The sequence below is a fragment of the Lepisma saccharinum genome, chromosome 1 (genome assembly GCF_977018435.1).
Source record: "Lepisma saccharinum chromosome 1, izLepSacc3.1, whole genome shotgun sequence".
NCBI lineage: Eukaryota > Metazoa > Arthropoda > Insecta > Zygentoma > Lepismatidae > Lepisma > Lepisma saccharinum.
In genome coordinates, this window is record NC_139229.1 from 24,522,258 (window position 1) to 24,549,665 (window position 27,408).

At 36.7% G+C, this 27,408-nt stretch overlaps 1 protein-coding gene across 3 annotated transcripts in view; it reads left to right on the forward strand.

The window, feature by feature from the left end:
* Nucleotides 1-26,955, forward strand: part of LOC145993829 (inositol hexakisphosphate kinase 1-like) — a 29,628-nt gene extending 2,673 nt beyond the window's left edge. For 2 of the 3 annotated variants that reach the window (XM_083129668.1, XM_083129675.1), the window contains exons 2-6: nt 1,264-1,371; nt 3,998-4,248; nt 5,489-5,661; nt 12,217-12,392; nt 17,873-20,741. In XM_083129668.1, the coding sequence (XP_082985794.1) occupies nt 1,339-1,371; nt 3,998-4,248; nt 5,489-5,661; nt 12,217-12,392; nt 17,873-18,541 (1,302 nt within the window). In that variant the 5' untranslated portion in view covers nt 1,264-1,338 and the 3' untranslated portion in view covers nt 18,542-20,741. Of the gene's footprint in view, nt 1-1,263; nt 1,372-3,997; nt 4,249-5,488; nt 5,662-12,216; nt 12,393-17,872; nt 20,742-23,972 lie in introns of those variants that run through there. The other variant, XM_083129684.1, reaches the window with a different exon arrangement.
* The last annotated feature ends 453 nt before the right edge of the window (nt 26,956-27,408 follow it).

Consider the following 27,408-nt stretch of genomic DNA (forward strand, 5'->3'; position numbering starts at 1 on the left):
GAGCTACCCATGCATAATGTAAAATTTTCACGTGACGAGCATGATAGTAGGTATTTTTCGGGAAAGAAGGTTGTAAACACTGCATACCCACAACATGAGTCAAAATGTGCCCACCATATTGTGTGTTGCAGAAGCGAAGAAAGGAATCAAAAAAATCACTCACATTAAAATCGGATATTTTGTGTTTCGCATGGTTCGTGCTTACCAATTGTGTATTGTGGAACATAGTTCAAGGTGCCATTATGCTTTTTACATGAAAACAAACACAATTTTTCACATACAGAGTATTTTCTTTGATTCCTTTATTTGCTTCTGCAACACACAATATGGCGGCCACATCTTGATTCACGTTGTAGGTATGCAGTGTTTCCAATCTTCTTCACTGAAAAATACGTGCTATCATGTTCGTCACAAAAGGTACATTAAGCATGGGTAGCTGTTGGATAGCCCCACAAACCATTCACAGATAGCCCCATGAACCATTTCCGATAAGGTTAGGCAAGCGTAGTGAAAAAAAAGGGGTTGGAGATTGGAAACACTGACAGGGGCTTACGTCATCAAACGTACGCTGCTTGCAGTGCAGTTCATGTAGCGAAAGCAATGGCAATTGTGCGTGGGTGAGATATTTCTCTTGAAAAATACATGATTTCCCGGTCAAATATATTCCATGATGAAAGAAAATACCTCGACGAATGTTGTAAATCTTCAACAGACTTCCGTACGTAGTTTCTTCTGTAAAAGTGAAGAAATGTGTTTCCGATATACTACCCTAAACTGTTACCAAAAATAGTACTAAACTCATTGGAAGATTAGGACGATTGCACCTTCGTGAGGAATAAATAGTAAAAGAAGCATAAAAATTTGATATTTAATGCAAATTTTATATTTTTTCATGCATATTTCAACCACTTTTTTTTTTTTATCATTCCTCATACCTTTTACTGCTGGTGTGAGCTTGCAGCGTCCTGTAGCTTTTTCTAGCTCATTGCACTTGATGACATCCTAGGTGTTAACAGAAGAAACTCTACTGTATATTTGCAGACTGGTATGTGATTCATGCGATATTTTTGAATTCTCATTCAAATACACAATGTTTCAGGATTTGTTTGAACAGAAGGAAATGTGTTTCTGGAAACAAATTCTAAACTGCAAATGATTCATGAAATAGGATTTATGCAGACCTAGCATTCTATTAGGTGTATTAACGGAAAAAAATATTAATGGTCATCATCTTAATAAATGTTTTATCATTCTGTTTTTCAGAAAATATTAATCACACATGTTTGTATGATATTCCAAGTGCTGACCTCTATGTATTACAACTTTGTACTCTAGCTGATGGAAAAGTCTTCATTATGCAGTTACATTCAAGTGAGTTTTGTTGTATTTTTTTTACAATATAAATGTTTCATTTGTATCATTATACATAATTTTACAGATTACCATGTTTTTAAATTGCAAGTTTTGGCTTTTTTTGACTTCCTCCAAATCGTATTCTGCCAAATACGTGGGTCATTCAATATATAAGTTTCTGGATGCTGTAAAAAATTTTATTTTTAAGATACATTAGAAAACTATACATACATGTCTAGGAGGATCCTTCCTCACTTCTCCACATAATCCCCATAGAGATTCAGGCATTTGTCCCACCGTTGCACCAATTTGTCCATTCCCTTTGCAAGAAAATCAGGGCTCTGGCTATTGAGCACTATTCTCACATTACGCTTCACTTCTTCATCTGTTTCGAAACGGTAACCTTGCAATTCAGACTTTAACACCGGGAAAAGATGGAAATCACTCGTCGCTAAATCGGGGCTGTGTGGAGGATGGGGCAGCCGTTCCCACCCCAATTCTTCAAATTTGTGTTGTGTTTGCACTGCTGAGTGGGGGCGAGCGTTATCGTCAAGAAGAATGACACCAGCTGACAGGAGACCTGGTCGCTTATGTCGAATTGCGTTTTTCAGTTTATCCAATGTTTGACAATAACGGTCAGCATTAATTGTTCTTCCTCGCTCCAAAAAGTCCATCAGCAGAAAGCTCTTAGCATCCATGCTTCTGAACTCCTTATGACGCGAGCCCGTGTTTTCCGAACAAGCATTTACTTTTCGCCCTTGAGCGCATGTGCCTTCAAGTCTGATAACGAATCGATTGTTGTTCCTTGTAGAAGTAGGATGGCGTTTGTCAACCATGTGCTTCTTTTTAATGGCATTGCTTTATACAATATTTTATAACACAGGGAAACTTATATATTGAACGTCCCTAGTACGATTCTCACTTATGGAATCTAACCTAACCGAATGACTCATGTTTGCGAGAGAATCTAATTTAACATACACAAATGAGGTAGTCTGTATAATACTAAAGTACCATTTCGCCTTTTCATGGCCATATTCACAGTTGAGTGAGTTACTTGCAAAAAAAAGTAACGAATGCACTTTACTATCAGTCTTGTGAAAGTAACATTACTTTGAAGGTATGAAGTTAATAATGCATTACTTTGGTTTCTGATATCTAACTGGTAAGACCAGTATCACACTGATTCTCTGCAGTGTATATTTTCCAGTATAACTTTATGTGTATTGAAATAAATAACAGAAAATTGTGGAGGTGGTCGGACAAGTTTTGAAATTTCTCAACTGACACACATGTAAAATGAGTTTATACGAATGGATCAACTTGTTTCCTTGGAAACCTTATGTTTGTAATTATGTGTATAGTCAAAACACTATTCATTGGCTTACATAGACATGCTTAACCCCTTAAGTGTGGAATTTTCTGGACAAGTCTCTACTGAGAATGTAGTTTTTTTTAGCATAATTTCTATGAACAAATATAATTGAAATAAAACACCAGCATTTGCCTGCCTTCTTCTTTTATGCAGCATTTTTTTTTTATATAGAATTGCTTTTATATTGCATGGCCAATGTTAGAAATATGATAATATATATCATGCTGACTGGGCCCTCCCCGATGGCACAGTGGTAATGTCGTCACCTTGTAATCAAGGAATCCTGGGATTTGGTACCCGGTGGAGGATCCCACTTTCAACTGTAGGTCCAGTCCCAATCAGCCTAAACCTATCTGTGCACAAAGTGGACTTAAAACAAGAACTCAAACAAACAAACATAGCATGCTGGCATGTATGTATTTCAGGTTCATCCAGAATAAATCTGTTTGGTGTGGAAGTCTTTGAAACAAGTGTAGCTCAATACCCACATCATCCAAAACTTTGACACATACCTTGGTTTTCTCTTGTGCACGGACTACACAACGTGAGAGCAGACAACCTTTCTTAAGAGTAACTTATATTCTCTTTCTGCCTCCTTTTTTTCATCTTCTTCCCCTTCTGCTACTGTTTTTTGTTTTTACTACAGCTAGCATAATCTCATCTAACGATCGTTACATATGCTCTCAATGTCTGAGCGAATATATATGTCACAGTCAAATCTAGTGTGCCTTCCTCAGTACAACAGCACACTGTGGATGGTGTATATCAAATTAGCCAAGAGGCACAAAACGCGAAGTAAAATAAACTAAATCAATCAATGGATGGTGTATATGCCATCCACACTTAGAGAGTTAAACATCTTGATGCATAGCGACTTACTGCTGTCAGTTAAAAGGTTTTGTGAAGTCATTTTAGGATCAGCATTGCATTTATAAAATATATTGCAAGTCAAGAAATTAAATGATGAGAATATCATTAACGTACATGACAAAAGGTGTGGACAATTTCTCATCATTATCTTTGCTGCTGACTGTACAGCTTTCCTTGGGTTAGCCCACATTGCAGAGTGGTTGGCACATTGCTCTACAATGTCAGGGGTCCCAGGTTCGAATCCTAGCAAGTAACATAAAGCCAATCAATCAAGCTCTCCTTGGGTGTAACTGCTCCCCTGAGAGCTGTTACTTGCAGTTGAGAGGTGTGATGTGTACATACCTTGTGAGCTGATTGTCACTTCTTAATAATGTACACTTTATTTTCCTTTCTGTTCAGTTGGAACCTTTCATACATCAGGTGGGAGGCCACTCCTCCATGCTGTGTCTTGACAGACGCACCGTGTGCAAACCTCTTGTCTCGCGAGAGCTGCAGTTTTACGAATCGCTACCTGATTCTGTACGGAAATTTACTCCTGCCTTCCACGGTGTCATTCAGGTGCAGATGATGAAGGATGAAGATGGATACATCAAGCTCTTCGCCAAACCACCGGAATTCTTTAAAGTGAGGAATACATCCCTGAAGAGAAGGTATGTAAGAAATATTATAAGCCAGGTTCTATCAGACCAGAGTTTAACTGCAACTTGTCAGGGCCTCTCATCATCCCCACACTCCCTATCACATTGCATTGTGGCCTCCCTGATGGTAATGCTCTTGCCTTGTTATCCAGGGATCTTAGGTTCGATACCTGTCGGAGTCATGTAGTAGTTTGGATTACACTTTAAAATTGTATGTCCAGTAACAGGTAGCTTGTCTGTTCATAAAGTGAATTTAAACAAAAACTTGGACTTCCAACAGGCTAAGGTCGTCACCTTGAAATCCTCGGCGGGGGAGAAGTGAGATATTTCCACCTGTTCAAGTGACTCCATCACCCACCCAGTGTCGTATAAAGTGGGTATCTGGATGAAACTAGGGGGTAAATGCAGCCAGGGGTGTGGTCACACCACCCCTGCCTTCGGCCATGATCAAGAAAGTGTGGGGCCCTAACTCCACACTCCCTATATGCCTTCATGCCGTGGTGCAAAGCACAGGGGAGCACTTTACTTTATTTTTTAGCACAGCATGATATAATGTTAGGGGTCCCTTGTTCAAGTTCTGGCCTGAACATGGTGTTCTTTGTGAGTGTCTTTCATCAACTTCATCTTATCATCACTCATCCTTCTTGTTACGATAACCAATATGGCAGAAAAACAATGCAAAATAACAAGAATATTAGAAATAAAATAAAAATATGTAATAATTTTGTGTAACTCGTGGAAAGGACATAATTTATTTATCTAGGGATTTTGCGAAGTTCCTGCCAACAATGCACGGTGTTTTTTCATGAATTACATGGAACTATGATATATTTGTGTACTTTATCATCTTTACAAAGTATAGAATTTTTTCATAATGTATGGGGGGGGGGGGAGTGATAATCAAAAAGATTGTGAAACATTTTATATTCTGTACAAACACAATTGTAAACTAGTAAGAAGGTTATTAGTTATTTAACAAGTGTTCTGTAAACTGAATATTTTTTTCTTTATCTGCACATATATAGATTTATTTTCATTCTTTCATTGATAGATATGTAATGTGTAAAGACAACTTTTGAAACTTATTTTTGGGTCATTGCAATGTGAATTTTGTCTTTCAACATACATAAAATGACCTCTATAGGTTAAATATTGACATAAGATTACATTCAAACAATGAGTTGGTTTATGCATATGAATTAGTGCAGTGTCTGCCTCAGCACTAATTATTATCACTTCCTTTATTTTACAGAATCCGGTTACTTCAGTCTGGCAGTATTGATATAGAAAGTGACACACTACAAGTATTTGAAAATAGTTCTCCTACAAGAGAAGAAAAGAACATGGAATCTGCTTTTTTCAACCCTTGGGTCTTGAAATGCCATCAGTCGCACATTAATTTAGAGACAAAAGAAGTTGCCCAAAGTATCCTTTCTAGTACTCTTTGTTACTGACATTTTATAAATATATTTTTATGCTGTTAGGTTAACTGAAGTGAGGAACAGGGTTGGCAAATTTGTGTATTTGAAAGAAAAAAGCAAACAGTTCTCTTTGTTTTAAACAAGTTTTTAATGTTTTAAACAGTTTCAATGAAGAACAAAAAATGCCAAAAGGCTTATTTTCTAAGATTAATGATTAATAAAGAATCTGTTAATCATCCAAGGAAGGACTGTATTTCTAGTTATGATACGATAGTCTGCCCTGCATCTCCACCACGTCCAAATCTTAAAGTAGATGTAAAAAAAAAAGAGTGAAGTGCTCCCCTGTGCTTAGCACCATGCCATGAAGGCATATAGGGGGTGTGGGGGTAACACCCCACACTTTCTTGTTCCGGTCATGAGTGGGGGTGATGTGACCGCCTTTACCCCCCAGGGTTTCCCCCCGGTACCCATGTCATTCGACGCTGGGTGGACGCCGGGGCCGCTTCCAACGTTAGAAATGTTCCCGGATTTAAACCTGCCAGGGATTGAACCTGGGACCTTTAGCATGGTAAGCATACGCGTTACCGACTTAGCCACCTCGGCAGGGGGATCAAACCTCAGGCTATGTGAGAGCCTGGTATTAGAAGTATATTGGCTGCGAGAGGTGCACTTGTAAGTGGAGGGGGTCCTACTATGGAGAACAACAGTAACACTCAAACAAGCAAAAGGGATCTTGCCCCTGTGAAATAAGAACAACACTTAACCATTAGATTTAAACACTCTGATTGACTGGTCTGGCAGGGTTGCGAGAATGAGAGAAAATGATATAGGAACGTTCGTTACCTGTAGAACTCGATGTGAAGATCGTCTCGATGATTCATAGATAAAATACTCCTAAAATAAAATTCGATAACACACTACTCCTTGCTGTAAATCCTTTTGTATCTACCGATAATCCGACTATAAGTCGGAGGCAACAACTATTCATGCCATAACTTTCTTAGTACAACTACTGGTATAATTCTGAAGCAAGGACTGTGTACGTGACATATTTCTGTTATCAACTGGTCTGAGAAATGTTCTCCCGAACTATTCATGTGGAATTTGAACTTTTGATCGTTATAGCTGTTGATGAGAGCGCATCTCTCGATAACTGTGTTTTTAGCATAAAGCTGTGTTTGCTTATTTCACCTGAGATTTCCGGTAGAATTTGCATCAGCGGATTTTTCAAGATCCGCGGAAGAATGCCAGTGTTATGTGCTTGAAGGAAGCTCTTTCCAGCTTCTTCCGTAACTGGACCTTTTTTATGAAGTGATTAGACTATCGGGTTCTAATGCCTGGGGTCCTGGGTTCGAGTCACGCCTTCTGCGTGATACGAAGGTAAACACTTGACAAACTTCTTAAAATACCTATTTATGCTACTGTTAAATGTCACCTGTAAGCTGTTCGAGAAGGTTCAACTAATCCACAGTTTCCAGGACCCACTCTATCCACATGGTAGCTACTCCGTTTTCCGAAATATGCCATTTTATCATGAATGCAACAAAATATTGGCATCAGTAGCATACGCAGGATTTCATGAAGGGGGGTGTTATTTCGAAAACTTTCTACAAATTCACATTACCATTGTTTTATTTTACTTTAATTAATTAATAATAATAAATTAATTAATAATTCTTATAATTAATTAATTAGTTTAATTACTACTAATAATTACTACTAATGCAGCTGCTATTTATGAAAGATATAAAACAATATTACATTTCTTTTGTTTCTTTGTTACAAAATAATTGTCTAGTCAACGGTTATTTGTATATGATAAGTGAGACATTTTAAGTGTGAAGAAAATCCATAAAACAAGCAAATATATTAAATTTATTGAAATAATCGAAATATGAAACTCATTCAAGGAGTCGCGCTGGTCTAGTCTGACAACTTCGTGGGATATCCAGTTTCGATTCCCGGAATTGGTTGGAATTTATCCAGCCTTGTCTCCGCACCCAGCCTCATAGCAATGGGTACCTGACAGCAACCCTGGGGGATGAAGGCTGCCGGAGCATGGTGGTGATCACATCACCTGCAAAATAGTTCCAGATCGAGAATCTTTGGGGCCCACCACACCACTACATGTGCCTTCATGGCACGGTGCTATATGCAGGGGGAAATTTACATTACCTTTACCTATGGAACTTGCCCAGGATGATGATGAAGCGCGAGAATACATGTTGCTAAATTCCACTGAGTCTATGTTTTCGTTGAAAAGTAAGTTTATAGTCATTCCAACACATTTATTACTTCTAGGTGATTCACAAAGCATTTCTTCAACATTATTTAATGATGTGGATGTAGATTTAGCATCACTTGAGAGTTCACAAGGGGATGTGAAATCACTACCGGGAAGAACGTTTGCAATAAGGTCGGCACACTGCGACGAAGCTAGGAATTTTCACAATTCTCGCCAGAGTCACTGCGCGACTTTTTGCAAAAAGAATTGCAAAATTGAACTTTGCGGCCACTTAGATTGTGTTTGGAATGTTGTGTTTTTCTTCATGCTGCATGGGAATAATAATTCACATTATTATTATTATTATTATTATTATTATTATTATTACTGTCGCAAATCTTTGACTGTGATAAATTAGCCATTTAAAATTTTTTTCTACAGCATTTTCCATAATATTTCAAAAGCTCAAGGGGGGGGTTTAAACCCGGTAACCCCCCCCCCTTGCGTACGCCACTGATTGGCATTAACAACTATGTTGTTGTTGAACAAAACTTTTTCATCCAAATGCTATCCAAATGCTATTCAATTTTTAAATTGTTTAAACACTTGTCAAAAAAACATAGCCAAGTGTTTTAAACATGGCTCACTGGTACACATTAAAATTTTTTTCTTTGTTAACTGACTATACATTTTCAGCCACTGAACAGATTTCTGTGAAACAAAATAACATGGATTGAATGAAAAGACAAAGTTTTGAAACACTCAAGTAACCACACACTATCAAGTATCAAAATGTGTTTTAAACATTTGTAAAGAAAACAAAGTCATGTTTTTTTAACATTTACGTTGTTTCAAACATGCCAACCCTGGTTTGGAATAGTAGGCAATAGTGGAAATATAGGAGCAAGGAAATAGGGGCAAAGGGATTATCCATGCCCTGGAATGTGAGGAAAATTGTGAATCAAATCTGTCAGGATCACTAACTTTCTAACTGCCCCTATCCTGATCTTGACTATCCATGGGGACTCCCTAATGACAGTAGTAAAGTCGTTGCTTTGTAATGAAGGAGTCCAGGTCTGATATCAGGTGGAGGCATAGTCATTGAGAGAGGTATGTCAGACCGGTCTGTCACCCCCCTCCTCCCCCCTGCTTTTTGCAAATTTGCATCATTTGTTTAAAGTTCCAAAAAAAGCAAAAAGCTCGTTAGTTTTATTGTTAGTTAGCATTCAAACACAACAACAAAGTAAAAAATGGAACTAAAATTAGTGTAAAATATGTATTTACATATTCTACCACTTAAAAACCAAAGAATAAATAATTGCACAGTAACTTTTCTAACGGTGGAAGCGGCCCCGGCGCCCACCCAGCGTCGAATAACATGGGTACCTGGGGGAAACCCTGGGGGGTAAAGGCGGTCAGGGGCGTGATGCTGATCACATCACCCCCACTCTTGACCGGATCAAGAAAGTGTGGTGCGTTACCCCCACACCCCCTATACGCCTTCATGGCTTTGTGCTATGCACAGGGGAACACTTTTTTATTATACAACATAAACTTTAAGACTATAAAATTTCCTCCTAATTTCCTTCTTTGTAAGCGAAGTGTGTAAAACTTAATAAGTCCAGCCCTGATTAGCCTATCTGTGCATAAGATGGACTTAAAACTTGATCATTCCTGCAAGTCCATATGTCTGCATCTAATTTCCTGCAAGTCCATCTCATCTACATGTTGATTTCCCCATATGGCTACTTACTCAGTGGCACATGTGTTGATTGTTTGTTGACTAGCTGCTGTTTTACATGCACTTATGCTAGATTCTATAGTAGGACATACTGCATCATGCCTGGCAGTGACCCCACCAGGTGGCATGTATATGGACTACTTGTTGAGTTGCTCTTGTTGCTCTGGGACATTACTCGTCATCCTCAGGTAAAGATATCTTGTCAAAGAATGAAGATAAGCTTCTTTTGACAAGATACAGTACATCAGATTATTAAAATACCTGTCATGTAATCATAAAATACAGTTTTTCACATATTCTTTTTGCAAACTAAATGGAAGATAATTAGACTTTGGGAAAGTGCTGTGTGGCATTTTTCCGGAGCGTGCGAAATACACACACACACATAAAAAGATATCAGTCAGTATTGATAAATAAAATACAACTGACACAGTTGGCATTCGTCTCGGCTCATCCCTAATGGCCAGTCCACATGCTGTGTCTTAAAGTACTTTTAGTTTCCTCAGTTCAGAACTGTGCATGCAAGACATAGCATGTGGACCAGAGGACTGTGAAAATTTTAGAACTGTGCACATGCGGAAAATGTCATCCAAAGACTGAGCCCAAGACCATAGATATGTGTGCAAACCACATGTGACGCTCCTCTCAGTCTTTTGTCCCCTTGTTGCTCAGTTTCTCTTCGACCCTATTAATGTAGTTTGAATATCTTGCTTTCTTTCTTACTATAAATTCGTCTTTGTACAACGATGACCAATCTTCGTCAGTGTTCACGTGAGTTTTTAGCAGAGTTCATTGAACTCTATAAGAGCTTTCCTTCCATGTTTGTGTTGAGTAAAATCAATGAACTACAGTGACCAGGACAAGAAGAAACAGCTGTATGAGAGCTTAATACAAAGAGGTTGATGCTGCAGCGAACAGAGATACAGTAGTAAGGAAAATCAATTCCATGAGGACTGTCAGGAAATTGGCCAAAGTGAACAAACCAATCAGTTCTTTCTGGTGCTGGCGATGATAATGTTTACAAGCCAATGTTAAGGTATTTGTTATTTATTTGGATTTTTGACTGATCAAGAAACTACGACACAGTACAAATTCTTTTCTGCCTTTCCAGGCCAATCGCAATGAACACTGATTTCACTGAAGTGAAGTAATCTCCAACGATGTAGTGAAAACTCTGTATAATCAAGGAGCCCCGAGTTCAATCTCGGGGTAGGGGCACATTAAACAGTTGTTCGAATTCCTCTTTAAATTATACGTCCATCCCAGATTAGCCTAACTTAATAGCTGGTGGAGTTGTTATCACATTGTGCTACGTTGCCAGAGGTGCCGGGTTCGAATCCCAACCTGGGCATGGTTATTTGCGAGTGTCCATTCATCAATTTGATCATACATCACTCATTCCCATCTTCGCAATTATCCAAAAAATAGCGGGAAAGCAAAGTAAAATAAGCCAAACCACAAATCGTAACAAGATGGTACTTTTTTCAACCCCACAGGAAGTGTGTTTCAATAACTTACCTTCCGCGATCTCCATGGCAAGACTGTCAGTGTAACATGTTAAAAAGCCAGAAGTCCCAAGTTCGAACCATAGTCATGTGCATGTGTATCCTGTGTTCGTCCCATCACCATTTAAATACTTCATCATCCATTCTCATTGTCGCGATTAATGCAAGAAGTAAATGAAGTAATGAAAATATAAGTAACTTATAAATTGTAATGAATTTATTATTTATAATGAAAGTATTTTTAAGCAAACTGAATTGTAAATACATTTTTCATAAGAATCATAAAAAAGGGGTATTTATGTTAACATTTGATTTTGAACATTGTAAAGTATTCTACTGAATTAGGAAAACTAATCTTAGTGAACTATTGAAATAGTGTTTTAGGTAGTGGTAACGTAATATTATATGGTTACAACAAGGGTTTCTTTATTCACATATTTATATGAGAGCATAGGTAATAAGTAAAGAAGCATAATGTTTCTCACCATGCAATTCACGAAGTAACATTATGTGAGAAAATTGGTGCCTTCTCAGTATCCTGTGTGTGTACCATTTTAAACGTCTTGTCCTCTTAAGACGTTTAATTTGTATTTTTTTTTTAAGACAAACTGCGACAATTGCCCAGAGTAGCACTTCCTCCATAATGGACTGTGAGGAACTGAGTAGAAAAAACTGTACAGCAAGACGTAGCGTGTGGATGCACCAGAACTGCAACATCTTGTCCTGTACAGTTTTGAACTGTGCAAGCAAAATGTACTTGAAGACGTAGCGTGTGAACTGGCCTTAACATAACACAACCTCCTATGCAGGTAAAGATTTCTGATAGACAATTAGAGTAACACCACATAGCTTTGTTGGACAGAGGAAGTCTACCATACGATGTATACTTTGTAGTGAGGGATGCAGCCCCGCTTCCACCCAGCTGGGATAATTAGTGAGAAGATACTCGTGTGGTTCGTTGTCTCTAAGTTGAATCATATGATCATTCCCCCACATATGAACTTCCATTTTGAACTGTGTATAGTATGTTTTCCTAAAATTTTTATCACAGGAAGCTTGATTTCGTGGAAACCTTAACCATTAATGAAGATTTCATTTTACTCGAAAACTTAACCTGGAAGTTTTCATGTCCGTGCATTCTGGATTTAAAGATGGGCACACGTCAGTATGGGGACAGTGCTTCCCTTGCTAAAAAACAGAGCAAGTTAACTAAAGTGGCCACAACAACATCTGGAAAACTGGGCGTTCGCGTTGGCGGGATGCAAGTAAGTGTTAGCAGTTGTTTTTGTAATAACAATGTTCAGAAGTAGTAGCTATAGTTTCAGCATAGTAATTTTAATGTTTTTACCTTTCAAAAAATCATGTAAAGCTCAAAACTTGTTATGTTTCTCACAGTTATTTATCCTCTTCTCCATGGAGAATCCAAGGGTCTACACTGAAACCTTCTCAGGTGGGTGATGAAGGAAACTCTGACCACCAGGTAGATTTTGACAATGGGTTTTTTATGGGAAGTCTTAGTACATCTGGGTTTGTTTGAAGAAGTACTTAGTTAGAAATTAGTTTATGACAACCTGTACAGAACATTCAAAAAACCCCTGCACTCAAAGTTTGAGAATTTTATCCTAATAATTTATTGAATTTGTCAACGTAATGAATACATACATTTGTTAAATTATATCTTGAAATACACAAAAATAATTTGTAAACTAAGTGTGAGTAATACCGCCATCTCTGAGGTCAATAACACACTGGCAAGATGGCAACCATTATCCCTCGCATTGGAATACACAAAAAGAAATTGAAACTAAATTTGAAACAATCATACACTGCACTTTTACCTGGTGCCGGATCATCATGAAATAGACTTCTCCATTTCTCCACACATCTTTCATATGACTTAAATTCAAAATATGCTTCCAACGAATAACTGTGATTGTACATCTTACACATAGGACTGTAACAGCGGCACTACTCTAAACATAACACAAACTTGTTCTTCATGGTCATACCCCTGCCATGCATAATTTGTGACATAATATTTTCTTTCGTTACAATAAAAATGGTTGAATATATGTTGGTACGATTTGATAAATTATTTAAAGTGTCTACATACCTTTTTGAATTATCAAATCTTTATACAGGGTGACCATGAGGAGCATTGTCATTGTGAAAAAAGCTAAACATAGTTAATTTTTTAAAAACAATTTCATTGAACGAATGTAACATAGTTGTGGCGATATGCCATTTACCTTAGGTACCAAAAATCATGTCAGAAAGGTGTCGTCCATCTTTCCTGATGCAGTTTTTAATCCTGGCTCTTCCACACTCGTTCCCGTGTCTCCTCACTGATCAATTCCACCTCTCTATGAATGTCCGCCTTCAAGTCATCCAAAGTGCGGGGTTTGTTTCAACCAACTCGATCCTTAAAAAAACACAAACAGAAGTCACACATGTTGAGGTCAAGGGATTGAGGAGGCCAGGGCACATCTCCCAACCTGGAAATCGTGCGACCAGGAAACACTTTCTCAACCCATTTCATAATGGTTGGTCGGCTAGGGACAACTCCATGCCGGCCGACATTCAAATGAAGGCGAAATGCTTGTTGAGCCGCTACCACTGAGTCTCCATTTCGAACATACGCGTCATATGTGAACATGCGGTGTTCGACAGACCACTGTTCCATTGCTATAGAATACCAAGGTTAGACTGAAATGGCGATCCTTGCGAAGGTGAATGACCGCACACCCACCACTCCGCTTCAGCGAGTACCATCCAATCAGAAATGAAAATGCTCCTCGTGGTCACCCGTTACATCAAAAAATATAAATTTTAAACATAACCGCAATCAGTTTGATACATGAAGGTTAGTACCTCAGCACAACTTAAATTTCAGTTGGTGTTCATTTGTTTACTTCAAAATGATTAGTACATTTGAAACAATCAAATTGTTTACAGGTCATAAATAATATTTTAATTACAAACCTTTCTAACTTGCATCTTATACATTTTGTTTAATTAACTTTATTGAATAGTACAAAGAACTTGGTGGAGAAGTTTTACTTAGTACCTCCCTGCATAACACAATAAAATATTCCCCAAATACCCTGTCTGCATCAATTCAAAATGGCAACTCGCCAACTACACTTGTCTTATACAGGGTGTATCATAAGTAATATCGCAAACTGCCACAGTTGAAAGTACACGATAATAGAAGCAAAAAAGTCTGTGTAAACATGGGTCTGCAAACGAGCCGTTTTCGAGATAATTGTGAATGTGTGGCTACAAACTGCCACTGACTCCATTGCTTGTAAACATCGTCATAGTTGGTAAAATGCTAATAATGTGTGCGAATGTGTGGGTAGAAGCCCCCACTGATTGCATTTTGTAAACACCGAGTGCTTTACTCCTTGCGCATTCCGAGGTTTGCTCTTTGTTTACAAAACAGAACATTTCCGAGAAGTGGCGTTTTAATCAAACAAGATGGATACAATTAGTAACTGTGGGAGTCACATCAGTTGTGCTGTACTGCATAGTGAAAATGGAACCTTACAGCAACGAAGAGTATGCAGATATGCATTTCATGTATGGTTTGGCTAACGGCAATGCACAGGAGGCTGGATGCTTTTACCGCTTGTACTAAGAAAAATACCAAAGGCTCGAAGGTGCCCCGAGACTCGTACATTTATAAGGGTACATCAGTGCCTCAGAGAACATTATTATTATTACTGTATTATTAGCATTTTACCAACTAGGATGATGTTTACAAACAATGAAGTCAGTGGCAGCTTGTAACCACACATTTGCAATTATCTCGAAAACTGCTCGTTTGCAGACCCATGTTTACTGAGACTTTTTTGTTTCTATTATCATGTACATTCAACTGTGTCAGTTTGGTGATGATGTCATTGTTATTACACCTAAAAACTTGGAAGCAACAGAAACATAACAACAAATGAATTGATATCTTCTGTACCATTCTTATTATAGAAGTAGAAACAGTCTACTAATTAGATTGTTTGAACTTCAGAAAGAATTAATATTTAATCTTCATGTATACATTTGTTGCAGGCAGCTGATTTGCAGCACTTAATTTTTCAGGTAACACTTTAGCGGTGCCGGGGTTCCCTAGGTGTAGGAGCCCTGCAATGCTTTCTTTGTTCTCTTGAAATTTTGAATAATCCCAGAAATTCAAAAGATAGTGTGGATTATAATAATTAATACATTTTTAAAAAAACTATATATGAAAAAAAAATGTGGGTCTACAATGACACAATTCAAACTAGAAATTCTTTAAAGCATGCACAAATTTTATTTATTTCTGTCTGGGGACTTAGAATATGTAAGCACAGATTTCGCTGTATCGATGGAGTCAACGGACACCATAAATAACTTTAACTTTCACAACTCTTTGTTCGTAATTATTAGTTTTAATGTGTGGGATTGGTCGAATGGGTTCCCAGTAGAATATCACAAGACAATGTGTGTGTTAACAACCAGGGATGAATTGACTCAGCAAGAGGGGCCCCTGGCAACTTCGCATGTGGGTCCTCTCCGAAATGAAGAATTGCGATTCACTTACAGATAGCCATAGATAGGAAAATAAATAAATAAATAAAACACTCATACCTTCATACACAGTTTGTTGAAAACTTATAGGGAGTAAATTGTCTACAGTTGTCAATCCAGCTCTTCAGCCATGCAATAAATATTCAAACTTCAAAATTGTACTACTAATATTAGTTTTAAGTGTGGTATTAAAAATGTAACTTCCCACCAAATATTTTTAAGGGGGCTCCAATCTTTTTAATCTTCAAATAAGAGCTAATATACATATCCTACATTATCCACACATGTCAAGTGTTGCACTTAATTCTCGATTCTTCGCTATGGTGTGGCAACGTAGGGGCCTTAAAATTTAAAATTAAGTAGGAGGTGGAGTCCATGGATCAATTATCCCTTTACTTTAGGGGCTAGTACCCCATCTTCTGTCGCACAGTACATGAGTTAAATGTCACCATTATTTTGAGTTGCTTTGTAAAGTTCATTTCACTTTTGTATTGAAACTTTTTGTCGAATCAGTACTTCTATTCCAGTCTGATATGATTTTATTATGATCTAGAGTCCTCTAAGTGTATCTTAATTTAGATTACTGCACTGTATAAGTTGATATACCCTTGTGCAAATTAATGGAATCAAACACAAATTTTCATGAAATTATGTTTATTTCTTGCAACATGAAACCTTTTCAATAAATAATTGCAATTACCATTTGGTATGACCCCCCTTCATCTGAATTAACATTTTTACACGATCTGGCATAGAATCAATAAGTTTATTACGCATTTCCTTAAAATTTTCGTCGTGATACCACACCTTCATCAACTCAGAAATCATCTTCTCCTTCGTAGTGCAATCTTTTCTGCGAAGCTTCTGCTTACAGATCGCCCATAGGTTTTCAATAGGGTTTATATCCGGTGAGTTGCCTGGCCATTCCAAGACATTTAGTCCTCGTCCAGCGAAGAAATTCTTCACTTTCTTTGATATGTGACATGTTGCCAAATCTTACTGGAACACGCCGATGACATCAAGGTGAAGTTTCCGTAGCTCTGGAACGACTCTGGCTCGAACTACTTCAATATATCTGTCTTGATCCATCATCCCCTCCACTGGGACAAGTGACCCAGGCCCATAATAGGAAAAGCATCCCCAGAACATTTTCTTCGCAGGATGTTTTACGTTTTGAACAATGTGCTTCTTCGTGACTTTTCCCTTGGAGTCAAATCCGTGGCAAAATTAGGGAGTTGTGAGGAACTTTCACAATATACCTGAACACAAAGCAGCGCTGAATCACGAAACATTAACAATGGAACAAATAACAAAGCCAAAGAATAAGAGATAACCTAGAAGTAGAAACTGCTGTTAGAAGATATATCAGCTGATAACAATGCTACCAACTTGACAAAATTGAAAATTGTCTGCTTGATTCCATTAATTTGCACAAGGGTGTAAGATAAACTGTGAACGCCAGCTATTTGGGACAAAAGTTTATTTCTTTTACGCCCCTATTCAGATAAAGTGGCATATACTTCAACCAGCCAACTTATAACTGTGTGTATGTTTGGTGGTTGGGTGGGTAGGGGGGGGGGGTAGCTAACTATTGCACATTTGTCCAACCCTCTGGAATTTTCCATGGTACTCTATATACATTACAGTATTTACTTCCTTTTTCCACTGAGGGGACCCTCCGATATTTTACTTGCGGGTGGGCCACATAAAATTGCGTTACTCCACTGAACTTTAGTTTGAATTTTTTTAACCTCTATATATGACATTCCCAGTGTGCCAGCCTCTCAAATGAGCAGTTGTGATTTGTTTGTAGAAAATTATAATGCATTTTATTTCCCATTCCAATCTCTGTGTATGCCCAATTATAATTTGTCATAAAAATAGAATGAACCAAAATTATGTAGTGTTATGTATGTGTAATATGTTCCCACGACCTGGATTACATATTTTAATAAAATTCTTGGACATATTTCATAAAGTTGATCTTTAATTTTTTAAAAAGCATAATACCTTAAAATAATTAAAATACTATGAGATAAAGTTTGGAATTTTCAGTTCTTCCTCAGTAAGACTAAGTTACTAATCAGCAATCTATAGATTCTTTTTGTTTATTTTTAATACTCTACTTGGATAAAATTGTGGAAACTATCAAAATAATATGTTGTATGTATGCTTTCAGGTGTATCATGTAAATTCAAACCGTTTCCTGTGCCAGAACAAATATTACGGGAGAACCTTAACAGCATCTGGCTTCCAGCATGCTCTCTATCAGTTCTTGTACAACGGAACTAGGTTAAGGGTGGATGTCCTTCCACCTCTCATTCAGAAGTTGGAAGAACTAGATTGGATCCTCAGCCAGCAGGATACATTCCGTTACTACACGAGTTCCCTTCTCCTTCTTTATGAGGGTAGCGACTCAATGTTGAACGTGAACGATTCCACATGTGACATTGGCGAGAGTGAAAGTCTTCACTCGAATTGTAAGAAAACTGAGGTGTGCAGGAAGAAAATGGGGCGAAGTGTGAGTGCGGACACTGTGTCGTATTCCTGTACCGTTGAAAGTGGCAGTAGCTTGCGAGAGTTCGTGAAGAAGAAGAGGAGATATCAGGAAAGGTCGCGAAGTCTGGATCCGGATTGTAACTTCAACAACTTTGCCGATGAGGCTGAAGGTCTTGGTAGTAGTGTTAAGAATGAACCTTTGGTAGATGTACGTATGATAGATTTTGCACACTCCACACACAAGGGGCTTCAGGATCCGATTATTTATTCCGGCCCGGACAGAGGATTCTTGTTCGGCTTGGAAAATCTAATTGCTATACTCAAAGGGATTGAGAGAGAGTATGGTTGAATACTTCTAATTTTACTCCGAAAAAAATACAGGATGTTTCAAAAAGATCTTCACACTTTTACAATGCCATAGTTCTTTAAAGAATTGCAGTATGGTAACATACTGTATATGAATAGAATGGTAAACTCGCAAAGTTGTATTTCATGGCTGTAGGTGACAAATGGATTCCGAAATTCTGGAAATGTGTTTCAAACTTCGTGTTTCAATTTTTGTGTTGAAATGAATTGAAATTTTGACAGTTTTCCTTTATACTCATGTATAGTAATTTACTATATTGCAATTCATTAAGGAGTTATGGCACTGTAAAAGTATAAAGATCTTATTTTTTGTATCACCTTGTATATATTTGAGGTTTGCCATATTAAGATATTTAAATGTAGTAATAATCATAGCATGTTAACCAAGTGTTTGTAGCTAAATTTTCCTTTTGATTGGAAACTAGTGAAAATTGCTTAAGGAAGAAGATAGCTGAATCTAGCTGTAAGAACAGAAAAATAGAATAGGTAACTACATTTTCAATAGTGGTGAAAATTCATTGATTATGTCTATATTATCTTTGATAATTGAAATATTAATCAAGTGATGAGTAGTTAGGTGCTTGCAACGAAGTCCACGTGCAAAGGTTACACTGAAAGAAATAACCATAATATTTGTACAGAATATTTGAAAGAAGATAAATATATATTTTTATTGAACGTGAAGTTCTAAAACTTTAATGGTAAAGGAAAACTGTTTAAGCATTGTGTTGTTAGGATTTTATTTAATTTTTTTGCAAGTGTGTTAACTGTAAACGATCCGTTATATTAACAGTGGAATCATTGCATGAACTGAATTCTATACATAAACAAGGAACCCACCACTTTTCTCAGTCTTATTTTTCAAATTTTTCTGTTTGATGATTCACTTTATCAAACAGTACACTCTATTGAGCAGCCCTTTTTATTTGTAAATACAAAAGAAAAAAAGGACACGTGAAAGATGTATACCATGCCAAATCTGTACCAACTGAGGTACCGAAACAGCTATGGCTTCACTTATTTTTTTATTTCTGGTTTTATGCCTGTGGATTTTTCTCAACCAGTAGTGCTGCAACGAAATCTAAATCTGTTGCCTTTGAGTAACTGGTATATCTCGGCGTGGAGCTGAATATTCGTCACATGCTTTTGTTTTAAAATAATACCTGAACATGGGTTCGGTTATTTTTTCTTGCATGTACATATTGCTTGCGTTGTAGAATTATTCCTCTGGTAGTTTATAATTGTTACAAGCATTTAAACACACTTTTTTTTTATGTAATGTTTCTGGAGAACACTCGCTCATTTCATCAGTCCTCTATTTTTAGTTTGATTAATGTTAGTTATAAATTTAGAATAAATTTAACAAAAAAAAAGCAATAAATCTTGGCACATAGTGGTTTGGATCCCACTTATAAACTGTAGGTCCAGTCCCGATTAGTCTATGTGCTTAATTATCATCTCCAAAGCACCAAGGAATTCATTGCTTCTCATGCTGTCTGTTTAAGTTCTCATGGCATTCACATTTTGGTTCTTGCTTAAGCATCCAGAAGGACAAGGTGTATGCTGTCCAAAGGTTGCCAGTAAAAGTACATCTGCAGGGCACCCTGAATCTTCCGTCAGTACTGCCGTTAGCACTGTCACTAATGCTGCTACTCACCTGACCATTGAAACTGAATCTTCCAGCAAGGAAATTTATCTTGAACTTCCCATTTGAGCTAGCATTGGAATTAAAACTGAAATGCCCAGCAATGTGGAGACATCAACCATAGCCACACCACCAGACAGTCCACCAGGCACTCTTCCATCCGAAAATGCTGATTTGAGTAAAAATATATTTTCTTAGTTTGTGGACAAGCTTAAGTCTGGGTCAGCACTGTTTAACTACATGCTTGCTCTGGGAACAGTCTTCTTGTTTGAATATTTCATCAACCACAGGGATTGGTAAGTTGCATGCAAAATGTGTTTGTATTATAGATTAATATAAATTATCATAATTATTTTTCATGTAATTCATGTACTCTACTTTTGTTTTGATACATGGTTTCTTTTCCTAAGGCAAAATCAGGGGCCTCCCGATTGGTTCAGTGGTAACGCCATCATCTTGTGATCAAGGGGTCCTAGGTATGATACCCAGTGGAGGCGCATGGTGGTTCAGATCCCACTTTAAACTGTAGATCCAGTCCCAATTAGCCTATATGTGCATAAAGTGGACTTAAAACAAAAATTCAATCATCACCAAAGATTTCACAAGTCCCAACCTAGGCAAGGCTGTTCTTGTGACTGTCCCCTCATCAGTTTTATCTAGTTCATCTTCATTGCTGCAATTCTGAAAGTGGCAGAAAAGCAACATAGAATAAAAATATAAATCCAATCAAGTGCCTGGAGTATAGGCATAAAACTATACTACTCATTATTCATTTCTTTCAGTGTTAGCCTTGTGTGTTCGTTATTTCTCTGTTTGAGATATTGTAAAGATAATGTAAATTATATTACCCATAGAATATGTACTTATAGAATGGATTGAACTATTATACTGATAGTTTTTCATATTTATTGATGAAGTGACAATGAGGTCACTATGCTAGTCAGTCCGTACTTCCTAAATCATGCTAAAATTTTCTGTTTTGAGAAATATTTTATGCGAATTCTCACTCGTGTGCATCAGGGGCCTCTCCTGTAACTTGTAGTGTCATCGCCTTGTAATCAAGGAGTGTCGGGTTTGATTCCCAGTGGAGGCACATAGTGGTTCGGATCCCACTTTAAACTGTAGGTCCAGTCCAAATTAGCCTATATGTGCATAAAGTGGACTTATAACACCAATTTAATCAACCAATCAAGATATGTGCATCAATGTGTACTGCAATGAGTAAATGATAAGCTGTACTTTAACAGAAAGCAAGGAAATTATTTTATTTGTGGCTTTAGAATAATTATATTGTGGAACTAAGAAACAATGCAAATCAAAATTCTAAAAATTTACGCATTGAAAAGCCAAACCTAACCTAACATGTAATTTATTAAATATTATTGATCATGTAAAACCTGTAACTAAATGCATGACTAGATTTATTTGTTTGAATTAATTAATTTTTAAAGAGATATACAATAATAATTTGTTGAATATCTTTGAGTAGAGATGTTTGTTTGAATGATCACATTGATACACAACAGTCTGGGTATCATTGTTATATTAGTTTAAACTTCACATACCTTCTCATCAAGTAGAAATGCAGGTCCTTCTATCTGATACTACTAAAATGTCGTAGTTTCTCAGATTCAAGGGACCCTATTTATTTTTTATAATATGTGATTTTTTTAAAAAATAAGAAATTATGATGAATTAATTTATCTTATATTATCTTCCACCATTTATAGTATTGGTAGTCTGCAGATGTTGATATTTCTTTTAGATATCAGATTACAATATTCAATATTATGTAACCTGTGGAGGTTTACAGCTTTAGATCAGATTATTTAAATAGTAATAAAAATACATTTGTTTAACTATGAATGTTACCTAAAGCAGGTCCATATTTCATCTATGATAATTTTAATTAATGTTGTTAAGCACATCGAACAATAAGTGTATGAGAGAAAAGTGAGGTATCAATATTGGATCCTTGCTTGACTTGGAATATCTAATTGATATATTGAAAGTGAAGGGAGTATGGTTGAGTGTAACTCTAAAATTAAGGTTTACAGTGGGCAGAATGCACTCACTGTTCTAGTGTTATTTGCATAAAAAAATGGAATGTCATTGGTAGTTTAACGTATTTTCATGGCATATTTACACTGTGTTGTGATGAAAATTCCTCCATGTTTCTGCGAGAATAGATAACATCTAAGAACTTTTCAAATGAATGCATGGTCATTGCTATATGGTTTGTGTTAATAGTAATCAGTATTATGTGATTTACAAATAGAATATGCTCTTTAAGAAAGGCAACTTGGAGTTAATATTCAAATGGAAACCATATATCAGTCAGTTCATACATAATTTATGGTGAATATTGGTGTATTTGCATGAGGATAAAATGGAAAGAAGAAGGGTCACTCTGGTTTGTGATTGTGTGCACTGAACATCCACTATTTTTAAAAGCAACAGCTTCATCATGCATGTGATAGCCTAAACATACCGTGCTAATGGCCAATGGCTAGTCTCTCGTCAGTCCCTGTTTTGTCTGTAATGTGTGCAGTGCCGGATCTACAAATCTTGCCACCCGCAAAATATTACCAAAGGCACCCTCTACCTACCTACCTTTATACACACACACACACAGAGGGAGAGAGAGAGAGAATGTGTGTGTGTAATTCTTGTTCTCATGTTGACAGAGTCTCGTATAAGAACCTAGAGGTGATTCAATAATATATATTTATTACCCCCCTATAAAAGGTAAAAGAGTTAGGCTGGGTACAATTGGTCATGATAAAAACAGGTTATGCTTAGGCGTGACCACATTAGTGCCTTCCAAAGTGACGTCCGCCAAATTGGTTGCCGCCATATTGAATTCAACTCAATTTTTTTAAATGGGAAAGGGGGTGATGTGATATATAGATGAGACTGTTTTCTCACACCTGGAATATGATACATTTGTTATAACCATGCAGTCGTAACTTTTTCCTGATTAAAGATAGGGTGAAGAAACCATCACCACTGCATTTTCCGTGAAATTCTAGCCTGATTTCATTCTAGTCTGTCACGTGGGAAACACGGTGTGGGTGATCTAAGGTTGAAATTTTTCCAGCTTTGTTCCCGCATAAAGCAGCTCTAGGGCCCACCTAGTGTCAAATCAAATGGTACCATGGTGGAGGGGGATAAAGGCGGCCTCAAATCAAATGGTACCATGGTGGAGGGGGATAAAGATGGCTGCAACATGGTGCTGATCACATCACTTCCAAGATGGCCAACATCGAAAATTTGTGCGGCTCACATGGCCTTCATGGCACAGCGTTATATACACAGGGATGTTTACCTGTATATTGTATTCGCTTCTGCTCCCCTGACTAACTAAGTTAATTTTTTACATATGCATATACGAACCCTCTACTATGCCAATGGCTGAGGCCCCCCTAAAGGCTTACATATCTCCAGGGCCGCCTGCACTTCAGGGTTTTGCAGCTTTTGGATCCAGCACTGAATGTGTGTGGTACAAGGAAATGGGTGAGAGAAAGGGTCTACGTGAAGGTTTTCTCAAACTTACCACAAAACAAAATTCATGCTTTAGCTGTACCACCAAGTAATGCTATGTGGTTTTTCAATGCTAACATTTAAAATTGCATGATTATATTTCCTAATTCTAGTAACTAATAATTATATAATTACTAAAACTATTCTTAGATTACCTTCTTGTATTTGTTTCGTGAGGGAATTTGTTATTCTGTTATTCAAGGTTGACCGAGACTTTTATTTGCAGGAAAAAATTTAGAGTCCTACAAGCAGCTATTTCAAAGTATTCCCCCAGAGCATCCAGGCACCACTGCTATCATTCTGTCAGTTCTCTGAATCCTTAGTCATGGAAGGAAGTTCACTGCAGAACATCTTTTTTTTTTTGTCAGTGTTTCCATCATTCTTCAATTTCTTCCCTCTCATATGTTCTTTATGGAGTTCAAACAAATCTGAATCACTGAAGGCTAACTATGGAGTGCAAGGACATGGAGCAAAATCCAGTGGTTGTAAGTAGCGAGCTACTTGTAGCTGTAGCAACGCTACATTTTCAAAATTGTAGCTGTAGCGAAGCAACAAAATTTCTATAGTTGTAGCGAGACAGCTACATTTCATCTCATCGTTTTGAGATAAATTTTGTATTTTTAATGGAAATGTCCGTTTTTGGATAATTATTTTTACCTTAATTGCAGATATCTAAACAGTTTTGATATCTAGATGTAGTTATAATTATGTGGATATTCAGAAATTCTGCATATCCATCATGTTCATGACAATTATCATCCTTGAAAGAGTAAAAAAAATATCATTCACATGTTTTTTTTTGTTTAAAATACTGCCTTCATATTAGTCTTTTAAAAATAATTATTATCAATAAAAATATGTTTATATATGCACACAAATTATTCAAACAAATTACATTATGTTTATTGTTGTATAATCCTAATTGTAATACTCAGATATGAAAATTGAAGATGTGTCACTGATATAGGCTAGGCATGTTACAAACACTATAGTAAAAATAAGTCACAGAGATAACACTGCTATGAAAATATATTGAATGATGGGTATCATGATAGTAAATAACTGATTCACAATTACTAAGGACTTCTTTTGAATATTCATACGACTGTTTATAGTTTCATGCAAAAGTAATGAGTAGTGCACAGGAGTAGCGTACCGAGCTACTTTTAAAATGTAGCAGTCTGATCACTGGCAAAATCTCCCAGTGCAGTAATACTGGGCATTACTTCTGACTCTTTCTCCAAAAATCTACATGAATGACACCTTGCATGCCCCAATCTGACAAACATTTCCATGCAAATAATTTGTCAGCAACTTGTCTTGTTCTTTGCCAAACTGTTGAGACTTGCCTGTAACACCATTTGTTCCCCATTCTCAGCAGCATTAACTTTCTCCTTCACAACAAATTTGATTGATTGCTTTGGTTTTATTTTGCTTCGCTCTTGTTACTTTTAGCTAATCGTGAAGATGAGGATGAGTGATATGATGAAATTGATGAAGGGACACTCGCAATACCCATGCACAGGCTGGGATTTGAATCCGGGACCCCCTGGCATTGCAGCACACTGTGATAACTTCACAACAGAGGTCGGCACACTGAATTTGATTATACACCACTGTTCTACAGATACAGATGCACTACTTGCTGCATTTTTTTGCTGATGGTACTGAGTATGTGCCAACTACATCGGGGTGAAGTACAATCTCACAAAGGGTGAAAGTATATTCTCCCAACAATTTTATCGTTCTCCAGCTATTCACCCCTTTTTTATGCTCAAGTGTCACGGTCAACTTTGAACAACCCTTGAAGATGTAGTAGAATATAGCTTCTGTAATACATAACCTACAATAATTTTCTCACATATTATGTAAAAAGTTGGTAATGGCTCGGTGCAATTTTAAAGATTTTAACTGTTCATAGTTTTATACTTGTATATTGAAAGCTAAAATTTAGTGAAAAATTGTATCCTTGGATCAGTATGCTTGCACATGTAGTGTTATTGGTAGTTTGTACTAATCAAAAAAGTTCATTATATTTGCACCAAAAATGTATCAATTTCATAGTAGTTTTACATTTTCCCACATTATAAATTCAATCGTCACAATCCCACACTCCCTCACGCTCTAGCCTTCTTAAACCTGAAGGTTTATGGGTGCAGCAACAGGCCTTCCATGTGTCCCTATCTTGATCAAGATCTATCCACTCTTTTCCATCTTCTTCTTTTTCTTCACAGTCCCAATAGAGAAAAATGCTTTCACGTTCCTGCATTTTAAGTCCCTTCATCTTGGCTCCCTGAAAAGCATAAAATCGAGGATCCCCTGTACTAATATTTTCTGTCACTGATTGTGTCTTTTAGTTTGTAGGACACTGTTCCCTACTTTTCGCTTACAGTGATCTGGTAACACTATTAGGATGTATGAATGGCAGTCCAATAAATGTACATTGTACTTACAGTACATAACACCTGCGATTGTTGAAATTTGATTGAATTATGAATGTAATAAGCAAAGAATATTTAAAACTGTACCATTTCAACTTACTCTCAGAATTAGTTCATCAGTCTTATTGCTGATTATTATTATGTAAATTAATTAATTAAAAGTAATGCACAAGAATAGAATTGCATATTTCCTTTCACAATAGCCATACAGAAATTATACAACTAACCTTATTGATTGCTCATTTATAAAGATTTTCAAATCTCCCAAACGGGTATTGTACTGCAAATTTTATTGATGTGAGTTCTCCAAATTAATGTCTTTATTTACTAGTCAGTTTAATTTTATGTGAATTAAAAAATAGTGCCATTATTGTGTTCAATTTTATCCTCAATTTCAACTTCAAATGACAATATCAGTTACCACAACATGGAAGATTGGGTATTAATGAATAATTCATTTCCATCATAATTCAAAGTTTATATGTAATAAAGCATTAAGCCAAAGAAGTGTTCTATTTTGAGATAGCAAAAACGTGGAACAAACCATTTTCTTAAGATGTAGAGAATGTTAATTATTTTGTGATCATGTGTATGTGTCTGTTAGTGTATTTTTGATGTAGAAGATAGTCAAATATTGTGAGGAAACTATTGTTACTTTATTATTGTTGTTATCCAGATTTTTATGTATTGCTATTGTTGGTAATGCATGAAACTGAAGAACTTTATTGAAATGTAATTTGCTATGCTTGTTTGTTTCATGTAATGAAAAATACTGACACATATGTTTTTGTGTTTACATTTTAATTTTTTTTAACCAGTGAAGTTGTTCTTTGTACAGTCACGGACACTTCTGGGTTGTAACAATTCCACAGAAAGTCAATGGAGTTCTTACAACCCAGAAGTGTCCGTGACTGTAATATTGTATGTACCTTATGGAGATATAATATTCATAGTTGTATGATTGTTGTGAAAAATCTTTCTTCATTACCATATGATCTTAATTGGCATTGTTGATTTCTATTTATTTTTACAGCTGACCTTCAATGGTGGAAATTTTCACAGCATACTATGATGTGACAGGGTTCCAGGTTTGAATCCCAGCCTGGGAATGGGTGTTCTTTTAAATAGCAAAAATCAAATCAAATATTTATCGGGAATTATGCTTTTCCGTAGTAGAGGGTTGGGTACGAAAAACCGACCCCCCTCATCTCGTCATACATT